Below are 15,122 nucleotides of genomic sequence, written 5' to 3'. Positions count from 1 at the left end.
ATTACAACAGGGAATGCTTCGCAGCGGTTCGTGCACACAAACAGTGTTACAAAAACTGAATTAGCAGAAACACGGATTAAAAAAATATATATTGTGTAAGAAAATTTTCAACAATACTATTAAACATGGAAGGAGCAACACTTGGTAACCATTTGGGAGAGTATTACAGTGGTTTTAGAAAGTGCAGATTTTGCTCAGAACAGTTTTTCAACCTACAGTCCGTAATTCGTCACAGATTTACAAAGTCCAAGGATATAGTTGTAACATTTATATATTTTAAAGATGCATTTGACTCGGTTGATAGGGAAACACTCTAAGTGGACAGAGAATTTGCCATCAAATCTAAATCAGCAAACGTTGAAACACTCACGAACACCACATCAAAAGTAAATTTTCGGAGTGATATATCGAAGGCATTCGACATAAAAACAGGTGGAAGGCAAGGTAATGGCTTGTCTCCACTCCTTTTAACTGTGCACTAGAGAAAATAGTAAGAGAGTGGAAACAAAAACTGAAAGAGCAGAAGCTATCACCAGTCAAGACTGGGAACTAAAAACAAAGGTATTGAAATCCACTGTTTAGCATTTGCGAATGATTTTGCCATTCTTTCTGAAAATCTAGCAAATGCTGGAATACAAGTCAGTCTCTTAGAAGAAATAGCCAACAAAGCAGGTTGAATATCTGTAGAAAAATAAAATTTATGACAAATATAAAAAATGCTCCAAAATCCCTAGTAACATATAGGCTAGATAAAGATGGTAAATAAATTTAAATATCTGCGAGAAATTATCCAAGAAAATGGCTTAGAAAAATTTGTTTTAGAAGAAAGAGTACATAAAATCAAGAGCACTTCTGAAATAACAAGGAATATCTGCAACTAAAGGTGTCTATCTAAAAATTTGAAGATACAACACTACAACACTGTAGTAAAACCAAAGTTTCTTTATGGAAGTAAATGTTTAGTACCAAACTACAAATTACACAACACTTAAGTCTTACAAAGGAATTTGAAAAAAATTTGGAAAACAAAAAAATACAGAGGTATGGAAATTAGGAAGCAATGAAGAAGTTTATCGCAACATTGAAAACATAAATGGAACACTACGAAAGAGGCAATTGCTATTTTTCTATTTTTTTGACACTTACACAGAATGAACAGCAAGAGGTTAACCAAACAGATTTTTAGATATCTTTGGGACAAGAAGTCAACAATAGCCTAGACTCAAGAAGTTAGGGAAGATATGGAAAGAAACAACATGAATGAGAAAGATGAAACAGAAAGAGATTTTCAAGAGGGAAGTGTAAAAAATTGAAGGATTCCAAGGCAAGAGGGAGAAAAAGACAGGGTCAAAATGGTCCCAAAATAGAAAAAGGATACGTAGTGAAAAGATGAAAGAATACTAGAGGAAAAAGAAAGAACAACAAAGAAGGAAGCTTTGAAGTTTGTGCGTGGTCCTTAGATGACCCAAACAAAGAAAAAAATTTGAAGGTTAAAGAAAATAAAACTTAAGGAATTAAGAGCCTTTGCATAAGACCTCAGAATCAAGGTTTGTACAAAATGAAGAAAGCAGAATTTGTTGAAGCTACAGAATGAGTTTACTCAGCAGCAAATGATAGTGGTTTGTTTAACTAAGCTACTCGTGAACTGAAAAAAATAGTGAGGGAAAGTTGGGTCAAAGGTTACTCTGTAGTACATACAAAGAAAGGCCTGCTGGACTTGGTAAATCCAGAAAAGGAACGATTGGAAACAATTCGGCACATTCAATTCTCGACAGAGGTTTTCGAAGAAAAACAACAACAGTGCGCCACCACGAAAACAGGAAAACTAGGCCAAATCTTTCTGTTCAAAAAAGAACTGTTCACTTCAGTGAAAGAAAAGAAGCTACCGCTCGAGATTCAATTCTGTGATTGTACAGCATTGTTAAAGAAATAACGTTTGGCGGACAGCTAATATCATTACAATCAAAGACTCGAAGAAAGGTAATCGCTTGTACCACATGAAAGCTGTCAGAAAGGCTATACAAGCAGCTACAAATGCAGTAAGAAAATTGCCAGATTACAAGTAAGGCGACAAAATGAAAACAGTTGATGAAAATGATTTTAATCATGCAATTTCATCGAAAAGGAATTTAAATTCAACGATTCACACCTACTTGATCAGGTTGAATGAATAGTAACATCCAATGATCCAATGAAAATGTAAACACAAACACCACCAAATTTTACATTGAGGTCTACGAAATACCTAGAGGTGAAGGTACAAAGGGAAATAAAATAGTAAATATTGCTATATATATAATTGGCAAGAGAAGTATAAACAAACTAACAACGATAGCCTGTGTGGTCCTAGAGCAATAATCACTAGAAACATACATGTGCGAGGAACTGACAGATAATGACATTCTCTACACTAAGAAAGGGAGAGCTCTGCAGGAAGAATTAGAGAAAGAATTGTGAGCGAGACTCAAAAGAACTGTGAAGGTGGTTTCAGTCTGGACGATATCGAAGATGCAGTAGCGTTTTTTGAATGTTCAGATTAAAATTGTTTCAGCTGTTAATTTTAACACGGTTACCCACTCCTCTGGCGGCGAAAAGGGAGCAACACTATTTGTACTTAAATAATGACTACCACAATGGCAGCAACAATATGAAGAGTTTTTTAGGCAGAATGTCTATTGCAAGATGTGTGACGAATCCTGCAATCACAAGGACAAATATTTCTGCAAAAAAGATAAAGGAAATGTGTGCAACTTGCGTTTAAGACAAAAGCATGAAGGTAAACAGCCAAGGATTTAATGCAGAAAGTGCAAGACACACAGTAGAGTCTCGATAGTTTGAGGTAAACGGGACTGGAACCACCTCAAACTGTCAAAAACTAGGACGATCGAAATTTAAATGGGAAAAAGAAATATTATAATGTTATGATATTGTAAGTAATACAACTCAAATTTGAATTTTATTAAAGTATTTACACACGCATTTGCATTGGCAGAATAACAATAATTATTTATTTAGCCAAGTAATAGTGAAGTGTGTGCGATGTTTGCTGGCGGCAGTGTGACGCTACCGGTGTCGCCTCAGGCTGCTGTTCCACGGAGCACATGGCGGCCTCGAGGGCAGCGCAGCCATCCGTGTGACTCGTCACCGATGCAGCCGCTGCCTCGTCACCCTCGCACTGCCGTGGAATGTTAACCGTGCCAATTACATAAGAGTCTGTCACTTCCAACTGTTGGTCCTGATTTAACCACTCGCCTCCTTCCACCTCTTCACACCCTGGCAATCGACTGATTAAATTACACAGTGGCTGATCGTCCTCATCTGCTAGACCTTCAGTTTCTGTGTCCGGCATACTTTCCTGTAGAATTTTCCTCCACGACTTAGAAATTGTTTCTGACTACTTCGCTCCCAGATTTGCTAATCCATTACACGACGTCCTTCAAAGTCACTTTTTTCAAAGCTCCTACAATGCTTTCGTTGTCTTCGGAATGCAGCATTGAGTGTAGCAATTGCCGTCGATACTTGTTTTAGACATTCCAGAACGCCCTGATCCGTGGGCTGAATGAGGCAGGCGACGTTTGGTGGGAAAAACAAGGCGCGGATACCGTCGCACTGCAGTTCTCCTGTACTCGGATATGAGGACGCATTATCCGTGAGCGAAATTGCTTTGCACGGCAGTCCCCTTCCTTTTAAAAAATTCTTGCAGTCAGGTACAAATGAGTTAAAAAACCAGCTCTTGAAGATTTCCTGATTCATCCAGGCATTATTCTGAAATGTATAGACAACCGGAAGAGCTGAGACGGATACATTCTTGAATGCTCTTGGCTTGGCAAACTTCCCAATCACTAGTTTTAGTCTGTGGTTTCCAGTTGCATTTGAAGCTGCCATAACTGAGCCGCTCTTTCCTTTTTTTTGTGCCCAGGAGCAATTTTTTTCACAAGTAGCAAGTGTTCTCACTCTTAACATTTTAAATTTTAGCCCAGTTTCGTCAGTTATGATTTTTTTAAACTCTACGATAAATTTTGAAACGGCCCGAGCGTCACCAGAGAGTTTTTCCTCCACATACGTCTAGTTGACACACTCCATACCTCTTCTTCCACTTGTCGAGCCAGCCCACATTAGCGGCGAAATTGTCATCTGCTTCCTGCAGCTGGCTTCCGAAAAACAAAGCTTTTTCTTGCAAGATTAGGCCAGAAATCAGATGACCCTTCTGTCTGTTAGGTAAACCACATGAACAATGCCGCACTTGTTTTTTTTTGAAGTCCTACGTCTTTATACTTCGACAGATTCGTGTGAGCATTTCTGTGAAGAAAACTGTTCCAATTCAAGTCGCTTTCTTCGCCAGTCAGCAACAGTAAACTTCACTTACACCATATTCGAGAGCAAGTTTTTTTTATTGTTTCTCCTTTGTCAAGTCTTCTTAGTGCTTCTAATTTTAGATGCAAAGGCAAAAATTTCCTCTTTTTTGTTACAGAACTCATCTTTGTAAGGTGTACAACGGAACACACGGTCAACAAACAAAACGACACACAGCACTGTACAGTACAGGTGCTGGGAACTACGGCGGCGTATGAACTGCCCAGTTTTGATCGGTAGCAGCCGGCAGCAGTCGGGGTATTTCGTGCCATACTGACGACAGATGTTCGTGCAACAGGGCAGCGAGCTAACCGTCGGTGTTGACTGCATTGTTGTCTGCTTTGTCGCTGAGCTGTACTCTCCCTTTCATTATTTATCATGTCTGTGAAAAAAGAAAGTAGATAATTGCAACCTTTATTATTTAATTTTTTTTAAAAAAAAAGAGGCTCGGATTATTGGAAACTCGAACTATCGAGTCTCTACTGTATTGTTTTGGTAAAGAATGCAAGGGTAATCGCAAGTGAGCGTGTGAAAAGATTTTCGAGTGCGAAAAGTGTAAAAGAAATAATGCGGAAGCAGCCTCGGCAGACAACTCTGGCTTCTCCGATTGCCAAAATTGCGGCGATGAGCATGTGAAGCTAAGTGAAAACAAATGCTACATGCAAAGGAGAAAAAGACGTGGTGGTTACTGCGATAATAAATATACTTGCAATGGGAGTGGCACTAAAAAATTTAAAAATGCACTTACAGAGAAAGGAACTACTTTTCCGATTTCAAAGCAGAACAAGATACAGGCATACACACGCCAAACTTGGCTGTGCACGACTTCAAAGGAAACACATACGAATTTAGAAACAATGAATTTTCTGAATGGTTGCTGTCACACAGTAACAGGGGCCATACGTGTATAGCACACAATACAAAGACTTATGATACGTACTTTATTTTACAGTATTGTGTCAATAACGGAATTAAGATCAAAACCATTTACCAAGGAACGAAGATTATAGTGCCAAAAATACCATCCCTAAGGCTCAGAATAACTGACAGCATAAACCTTACTGTATTCACTCGAAACCAGTCTAAGCCGCACTCGAAAAATGAGACTAAATCTAAGCTGCACCTGAAATTTGAGGTTCTAAATTCAAGGGGAGAGAAAAGTTTTAGACCACTCTAAAGTGAGAGACAATTTAGGTCGAATGGATGAAGATAGAGCTACAGTAGTTTGGTCCGAGTCGTAGGCTTAACAGTTAAGCTTTACCAAGTAGCCATTTCTATGTCAATTAATCAAAATGACAGTCACAGTCACATTATTTATTTTGTCGCCAACCGGTTTCAACCTGAGATGGGGTCATCTTCAGGGCAATTTACACTGTAAAGCTATATCAGTAAGTAATCATGTACAAGCAATCGCTGCTATCTCCACGCAACTATTTTCTCTAAATATTCATTGCTGTGTGTCAGGCATTATACGGGTACTTTTCCTTTCTCACGTGCTTCGTCTGGTTTGAATCGATTGCTTATTTTGCTTTTATCTGATGAGTGCTGTTTTCTTTGTTATAGGTGTTTTAAGTCACTCTAGGCTGAAAATGCATTATTGTACTGTCTCATGCATTGTTTGTCGCATACTGATAATGAGTGTTTACAACCTGTCCCCGCTTCCGGCATGGCTTGCTTTTGTGTGCGCTACCGTGGCTTACAATTAAAAATAAAAAAGAGAGGAATTGTCTCATAAGGGAAACACTGGCAAGTGACTGCTATTGGTTGTTACTTACACAGCTGCTTTCTTAGATAATGCCCAACAAAAACCAAATAATAGACAGCGTATGAGAGAAGATGCTGTGAACTGGAGTTTAGCGAAAAATTTTCTCAATTTGAAAATCTTTCGAGACGCCTCTTTCGTGCATTGCGTTCTGTACAGAAATTAGTCATCTTAGATTTAAAAATCTAGTCAGTTGCTGAGGTTCATTTCTGACTATCACTAATCAGCATAATAATAATACGAATATAAACATGACATGATATGTATATTCTTCCGCATTTGCTGTTGTCTCACTCTAGCTTCGTAGTTTATTAGGTAGACAGAATTTAAATGAGACAGCAGCAAACACAAAAGAATACATGGCATAATGTTTACATTCTTCTACATTTTCTTTTAATTTATTTACGGATGCACAGGTTTTGGCGCCAGTATTTCTCTTTGTGCCTGCAAAGCATGCCTGTGTAGCGCTACATTTATTTGACGGCAGAAGTTAGTTGTGGCGGCACCTACCAATATTTTTCTGAACTTCCGCTTACTTTGCACTCGATTCAAAGCCGCAGGCGGTTTTTTGAATTACAAAAACCACAAAAAAAGTACGGCTTAGATCCCAGTAAATATGGTATCCAAGGCAATCTCGCGACGTTCTCCAAGACATTCAGTCTGAAAGAGCTGAAAAAAGGTTACTTTCCACACTTCTTCAATAAGCAAATCAAAATTACGTAGGGCGACTTCCAGCAAACAAGTACTACGGTGTTGACATTGTAATACGTAAGGCTAGAAAAGCATTCTTAGAATGGCACGCTCAGGAAGTGGGTGAAAATTAAGTGTTTGACTTCCAGAAGGAATTTTCAGAGTATTTCCATTCTGACGACATATTGCGCTGCAGCTGCCTTGAATTTAGGAGATATTTCCTGGATATTAGAAACATTGATCCTTTCCAGTACATAATAATTTCTAGTGTTTGTATGGCTATTTACAGGTCAGAATACATTGAACCTAATTGCTGTAGTCAAACATCAAAAGAAGGAAATGTTCAGCAAAAAGTAAATTGAGTGGTTGAATTCGTTTCCTAATGTCCAAAGGCACTGAACGGTGGAGAAGTTACAAAATGTGGCGTAAATGTTGACAGCTAGAACGCAAACACAAAAACACTTTACCAGTATCATAATTGCTTCTGGCACGGCTGTCCAGTGTGTTATTCGCCCGATACTATCGGCAACGGTTAACATTGCAACCATGATCTCTTAGAACCCACACAAGAGTTGGGGGTACGCCGGTTGTAACTGTGTCGAAATATGGAGCTGTAAGTGGAATAATTCAAAAGAGAACGTAAATGTCATAGAACCCCTGAATCCTAGAGATGTCTTTTTCGGCGCAAGAACAAACACTGATAAATTCAAGGTTTCAGGCAAGAAGCTGCGATATACAGACATGGGCAGGCTATATCCAACAGTGATGTTTTACGACGATTATCTGTTGGTCATCCCGTACAGATACTGAGGCCATAAAAAATGACGACGAATGATTTCGTTTTGTTAAATGCAAAGTGCTTCTGCTTCACGGCTTGTACCACTCTGTGCTTCCAGTTGAACAGGAAATGCTTTTGTTTGCTCTACATTCGAAAAGTGTAGAAGAAAAGCCTGATGGTAGTTGCAACCATAGTGACGATGAGTGAGCATTTGTACGAACTCTGAAAACTATAGAGCTTAACAAAGCCATCGAGAAGGCTACACGATACAGGAAATTTACGAGGTGTGGCACTTTGAATGGGAAAGTAATTGACTGTTCACAAACTACATTAAAACCTTCATGAAGGTCAAACTAGTCCTTGGGAAGGTAATTAGAAGTAAGACATCACGGACGACATTAACAATACTGAACCGAACGCTGGCAAGCGGACTGCGGCCAAAATATGCAATTCCCTCTGGGGAAAATTCGGCCAGTGACAGAACTAGTCACAAACAGAATTTATAGACAACATTGAGCAATGGTACGAGCTCTTACTCAAAATAAAAGAGAGACAACTAACGTCATACCGATCAACGCAGAAATAACACAGGTCTGAAAAAAAATATTTTTTGGAAGTTGCTTGAAATTTGATAACTGACTGATGTACTTTTCAACAACAATTTCAAAAATGCAATCCAATTTTTCTCTGTCACGTCAGGTTTTCTCACAAAAAAGGAGTATTTTTAGGTATAGTAACAATAAAATTTTATTTTATTTATGAATAAGTTCTAAACTACATTTCCCACACACTTCCACTTCTCTTTAATCACACAAGTCATTATAATAACGCTTTCGCTTTCTGTCGAAGCTCCTCTTACTGCTTCTCCAGCTGTGGGCTCGTTGAGGATCACCACTTTTTATCATCCAGTAGTAGTCCGCTATCATGTTGACGTTCAATCTTCCTTGATCTGTTCTCTCCATTTTTTGGATGTCTTGGTGGAATCTTTCGCCCCACTCTTCACTTACATCACCAAGGTTTACAGGGAAGTAGTCAAGACGCGAGTGGAGGAAATGAACTTTAATGCTCACGTTACAGCCCAGCTTCTTGAAGCTGTCGAGCATGTCTGCGACAATTGTCTTTCAGTTTGGATCTCTCGTGTCTCCTAGGAAACCTGTAACACCTAATTTAAAAGATGTCCATGATGTCTTTTCTTATGTTTCCATTTTGTCCACAAACTTGGGTTCTGTAATTAGTTTCCTAATGTCTGGTCCGACAGATTCCTTCCTTTACCTGTGCCTCGGATAAACCAGGAAACTGTCCACAAAGCTATCTGAAACATTCCTGTTCTTTTGGCAATGCCTTAAATTGTTTCATCAGTCCCAACTTAATGTGAAGTGGTGGAAGTAACACCTTTTTGGGATCCACAAGGCTTTTCCTCTCAACGTTCTTAACCCTTACCTGTAAGGTTATTCTGAAGGGCCAACCTTTTTTGATGGAGTGTTGCTTTCTATAGCCCTTTGTTGACCAAACGGCATTGAAATCACTTTTAAATCAGCATGTAATGTCCATTTGTGGTCTGAATGGCAGTGTTTGCTTAAAGCCAGTTCAAGGCCTGGGTAACATTGTTTTAAGTAAACCGAATGTCCAACTGGTATAGAAACGTACTTATTGGCGTTGTGGGAAGTACTGCTTTAAGGCTTTTTTTTGTTTTGAAGAATCAATAAAAAGTCTCCACTCATCAGGAGCATATTCTATTTTGAAAAGGGCCATAAGTCCAGGGGGGAACATCACCGCAAAACACCATGTCACCTTCTTGAGGGAAGAAAGATACAAACTCCTTTTCCCTCTATCAATACTAAGAAAAGGATTTACCCGGAGCCAATATATGTTTACTTTTAATCTAGATCCTAAAACCTCTGCCAATTCTTTAGAAAGGCCTAGGTCTAAATCGTTCAGTTCAGTTTGTGAGAATGGAACGGGATCAGTTGTGCCAGAATCGTAGCAATCTCTGTCTTCTTGCAGTGCAAGAACAAAAATAGCAGCCATCACTACGATTTCTGGGCTCCTCGAAACCATTGGTATTCCGAAATGTACGGACTGCTTTTTAGATTGAAACCATTGCCTCAGTTCTTCAACACACACTGAACAAACTGTGTGGGGCCCAAGGCTTATCTAGATCACCTAACTTTATACCAAAATAGGCGAAATATACCTTTTCAAAAAATCGGAAATGTTCCTTTGTTGCTTTTTAACGGTATAGTTACCACAAATGTAGCACAAGCGATGTGGCGAATTTATATATCCTCTGGTAGCCACTGTCCATAGAACAACTTCACAGCACAAGGAAACAGTCACTAGTTTAAAGCAACAACAACAACAACATCACGTGAACAGCACAGAGTGAAGAAGAACTGTGAACTGGAGGACAACAGCAGAAGCTCACTGCTCGGTGATGGCGGGGAAGGGGCAGCACAGCAGACAGGCACTGACATGGTAACACTGCTGGTTTCTCCTGATTACTCTTATTTTGCGTACATCTAGTATAAAAATTCACTCACTATAGTGCTGAAATATCGAAAAAAGTGAAAACTAGAGAAGCAGTTTCTGAAATAACTGTACGTGATGGAATTTTTTCACTAATCTTCCCGAAATCAGTGTTGAAAACACTATGAAAACCACTTGATACATTTCGAACGATTTTTATGTCTCAGACCTGTGTAATCCAAGTTATATATCAGTACGATGTCTAAGATTGTACAAGTACCAACCTATTTGTGTCCACATTCACCACTTCCAACACTAGAACGAGGCCGTACGATATGCTCGATAGATTAGGTGATAAAATTGTGTCCTACAACACTCCTGTTTATATTGACGATGGTACAAATACTGTAGAAACAGGTTGCACACTTTGTGAATCAACTGACGAGTTTGCTAAAGATGATTACGGTATTGAATGGATAGGAACAGGACCAAATAGTTGTGCATACAAAATGTACAGAGGTAAACAGACTACCAAAATCACAAGGCTTCACTCTTAACTACTGCAGTGCTAAAGGTTTTGAATATGGAAACAATGGTCGAGCTGGTACATGGATCACAAGACAAAGTCATAATAACCAATGATATAATAACCATACACAAGAAAACAAAGAACTTTGTAAGTACAGCTATAGGTAAGGAATGTAACTGTAACTACGATAAGCTTATAACTTTAGAAGAGAATACAGAATGATCGATACACTTCCCTGGGTGTTATCAATTAATAATGAAATAAAATCTACATGTATAAATAGAATACAGCTATGCTTTCCGCGAGATTACAGAATGTATTGATGATACTGATTGTTGGTACAGATTGTTGCTGGATAATAAAATAGAGATAACTGAAGAGACACCTATCAACCAGTAAATAATTGAGGTGACTTGTAAGCACATCACAAATATCTGATTTTAAAGGGTGTCGTTGCAGAAAGTCGTTGCAAAAATGCGCTCGCAAGAAAGTGGTAGCTAAACAGCGACCACGAAAAAGTGCCTGCCGAGCGACGACTGAGTGCAGCCTGGAAATCTCAAGAAAGTGGCCAGAAAAAAGTGGACGCAAAATGTCGTTGCAGAAAGGTGGCTGCCGTCTTTTCGTCTAAAACATGCGGGTTCGTGCCATACCGCTGCCTTACTTAAAATCGCCACGATTTCGCAAAAAAAATGACTGCTAAGAAGTGGCTGACATCTTTTGCGCACAAAGGTGTGAGTTCAAAGAGGCGACCACTTTTACGCAAAATGTTTTAAAATCTGCAGTGATAAGATGCGGAAAATTTTCATGCGGAAACTTATGTTAATATTTTTACGTGGAAAACATGTGGAAATGATGAAAATAGTCTTTTCGATACAGTTTTCTTTAAGACAAACAGCGAATTTTTAAAAAGGGAATTGGAAATATTTAACAGAAAATTAAAGTGGAAATTTTATAACACAAAAATATTTTTACAAAAAAAATATGTGGAAACGTATATTCAGAAAAAACCGCGTCGAAATATTTTCAAGTCAGGAACACGTCGAAATATTTTCTAGTCAAAAACACGTCGAAATATTTTCTAGTCAAAAACACGTCGAAATATTTTCTAGTCAAAAACACGTCGAAATATTTTCTAGTCAAAAACACGTCGAAATATTTTCTAGTCAAAAACACGTCGAAATATTTTCTAGTCAAAAACACGTCGAAATATTTTCTAGTCAAAAACACGTCGAAATATTTTCTAGTCAAAAACACGTCGTAATATTTTATAGTCAAAAACACGTCGTAATATTTTCTAGTCAAAAACACGTCGTAATATTTTCTAGTCAAAAACACGTCGAAATATTTTCTAGTCAAAAACACGTCGAAATATTTTCTAGTCAAAAACACGTCGAAATATTTTCTAGTCAAAAACACGTCGAAATATTTTCTAGTCAAAAACACGTCGAAATATTTTCTAGTCAAAAACACGTCGAAATATTTTCTAGTCAAAAACGAAATATTTTCAAGTCAAAAACGAAATATTTTCAAGTCAAAAACATGTGGTGTCCCATACCAACGCCTATACTACTGGCATAGTTTGAAACAGTGCTATAAAACTGAAAGAAATCAGGCAACGAAATTTCAAATAAAGCATTGACTCGACAATGCACAGTGAACTGCAGGTTTGTAGGTGAGACAAACTCGTCGATCATTCAGCAAGGAATTTGTTTTTAACATCAACCATCCGCGATCTGAAGATAAAGTGGATAAAAGAGGGGTTAAGAGGGAATTGTAAGTTCCACAAGATGTATATCAAGGTTAACTACTACCAGTGCAGATTAAAACTGCGTGCCGGGCCGAGACTAGTTTGGGATCTTTTCCTTTCACTGAGAAGTGCTCTACCACGAGCTACCCAAACACGACTCGCACCCCGTCCTCACAGCTTTACTTCCGCCGGTACCTCGTCTCCTACCTTCCAAATTCACCACACTCCTCTGCAGAGTGAAAATCTCACTCTGGTAATATCAATGCCTTAACGCAGCAGTACGCAATTATGTCGAGTGTTAATCTGGTCGGTAAATTGGTTGGAAATCTATTTATTGTGCTGCGACAAGTTGGAGGTGCTCTGCCCCCTACGATTCTTTCTCGTGTGCGCCATGTTCAAAGGGCAGTAGGCAGTAGTTACCTCAAAGCAAAAGATAGCAGGAAAATAGGCGTAAGAGAACTACAGCTGTAGTATGAGCACTGCTTCTCACCAATGGCTGGTTAAAGCAAGTTTCTTTTGATCGTTCTTGGTCTGCGTATAAAAAATCATACTCCCTCAGAGCAAACTATCCCTCCTGAAAGGAGTGCGACATTGTGATTTGTATCATTGGAAGATTCAGCCTCTAGATGTTTTGTTTGCTCCGTGCCTATAAAACGTATTATCGCATTATCTGCACGTGCACCTCGAAGGAAGACCAGTTTCATGGTTTAAGGTCCACGACAGTGTTCACCTTCGATCTCGATGGTGTGAACCTTTGCGACCACCGGGACGCGCTGTTTTTCATTTGGTGCTTGTTGTTCAAGTTAATTATCTGTCCTGAACATTTCTCTGATGTCGGCGATGTCTATTTTGTTATGTGTAATACGTGTGTCTCATAGGAGGTTTATATCTGTACCTCTTTGACACTCACTTTCTGTAGCCCTCCTCATGAAGATGGTGAAACATTAGCAGCTAATAATTTTCCCCATCACAACTGTTCATACTATCTGATGAGCCTCACTGAAGACAATGTGCGATCTCGCACTCAAGAGGTTCCCTGTGAGAACTTCCATACAGTTGTATACTCATTCACGTGACATGTAGGTTTCGTTGAATAGCAATGCACTGACACCGTGGCTCCGAACCCACTTCCTTCGGAACTAATTGCTAACATAGGTAAACACCATCAGCAGCAGCAGTTACATTAAACACACATATACAACGAAGAAATAATTTTTCCTGAAAACTGTAAGCTCAGCTTTATCGAAAATTTCAAAAATGCTTAAATTAGATGTTTTTAGTGTAACACTTGGTTGACGCGGCACCGAGTGTACAAGTCGGCAGCACTCACCGCAGGCGAGAGACGGCCGCGTCGTCTGGTGGCGGCGGAGTGTGGCGGGCAGCCGCGGCAAGAGAGCGTCCGGGGTCGCCGAGTGGCCGAGTGGCGGTGCTGGGACTGCTGGAGCCACGGCCCGCGCTGCAAACAGGGGGCGGCTGTTCAGAGTGGGGCGCAAACCACAGCCCGAACGTAGGGGACAGCGACTGTGCTGCACTGACAGCACAACTGCCGGGCACAACTTTGGAAGCAGTTCAAGTCAGCTAGCTGTGACTTGCTTCTGAGGTTATTTGGAACCTAATGTATGGAAGCTGAAGATCACTAACAGGGGGGAGGGGGGACATAGGGGAAACAATCAGCCAAGTTCAGTTATCAATTTACGAGGGTCGTTCATTCAGTAATGCCCCCTTTTTTTCCTCATAACGTCAGAATTTGGTGACATACATCGACACATCTTGCTTGTGTCCACTGTAAGACTGACACACTCGTCCTCTTCGAAGTGCGTTCCCCGTAGAAAATCTTTAAGCGGCCCAAAGAGATGGAAGTCCGAGGGTGCCAGGTCCGGACTGTAGCGTGGATGAGGCAATGCGTTCCCGGGCTAGAATTGATGGTTGACCCTCTTGCCATCACATCCACAGAAAAGACGCCATCACAATCCCAGAAGACTGTCACCGTGACTTTTCCAGCAGAGGGGGTCGTCTCTAATTTCTTCTTTTGTCACGAATGAGGGCGGCGCCACTGCATGGACTGCCTATTTGTTTCTGGCACAAAGTGGAGCTCCCAGCTTTCGTCCCCCGTAACAATCCATGAGGGAAAGGCGTCTCCGTCTGTCTCAAAATGCTCTAATAGTTCAGATGAAATGGCCCTTCTTTGAATCGTGTAGCCCACTGTGAGCGTTAATCGAATCCATCGGGAGGACCGCTATCTGAATAGCCGAGAGCTCTGATCATTGCAGACGCACTTCCAATGCTGACCGACAACTGTAGAGCCAATTGCCAAGTTTTGATGCACCGGTCAGCAGGAATAATGCCACCCGCACGGTTCAGCATGTCTGGAGCAGTGGCTGTGGCAGGACGTCACAAGTGTGGCTGATCGTGGAGCTTGTTTCTGCATTTCCTGAGCGTGCAACTTTCTTCACCCGTTGCCCAACTGTGCTATCAACTGCAGCATTGCCACGCACTGCACACAAACGTTTATGGATGTTCACCACGGTTTCTTTTCTTGCGCACAAAAACTCCAAAACAGCATGCTGCTTGTAATGGAACTCATATGCAGACGCCATTTTGACGCTGTACTAGTGCTCTGCCATCTGCCAGAACAGTTCGAAACTGCAATGGCACACACAAACATCTCATAGGACTTCTGTCTATGTATATTAACGGCATTTTTTAAAATTTAAGGCATTACTTATTGAACGAACCTCGTACAATGAAAAACACAAGAAGCTTGTCACAGATGTACAGGAGTTGTTTGATTAACTGC

The 15,122-nt window shown here is 40.1% G+C and overlaps 2 protein-coding genes across 2 annotated transcripts in view; both read right to left on the bottom strand.

Annotated features, from left to right (window-relative positions):
* Positions 1-15,122, bottom strand: part of LOC126213041 (poly [ADP-ribose] polymerase tankyrase-1-like) — an 881,088-nt gene that overhangs the window by 814,365 nt on the left and 51,601 nt on the right. The window lies entirely within an intron of this gene.
* Positions 1-15,122, bottom strand: part of LOC126213350 (BTB/POZ domain-containing protein 19-like) — a 76,547-nt gene that overhangs the window by 10,216 nt on the left and 51,209 nt on the right. Inside the window, exon 3 of the mRNA XM_049941048.1 lies at positions 13,656-13,781. Within this exon, the coding sequence (XP_049797005.1) occupies positions 13,656-13,781 (126 nt within the window). The remainder of the gene's footprint in view (positions 1-13,655; positions 13,782-15,122) is intronic.

The sequence above is a fragment of the Schistocerca nitens genome, chromosome 11 (genome assembly GCF_023898315.1).
Source record: "Schistocerca nitens isolate TAMUIC-IGC-003100 chromosome 11, iqSchNite1.1, whole genome shotgun sequence".
NCBI classification, from domain to species: Eukaryota; Metazoa; Arthropoda; class Insecta; order Orthoptera; family Acrididae; genus Schistocerca; species Schistocerca nitens.
The sequence above is the reverse complement of the archived record's forward strand: the minus strand, read 5'-3'. Positions and strand labels throughout refer to the sequence as shown.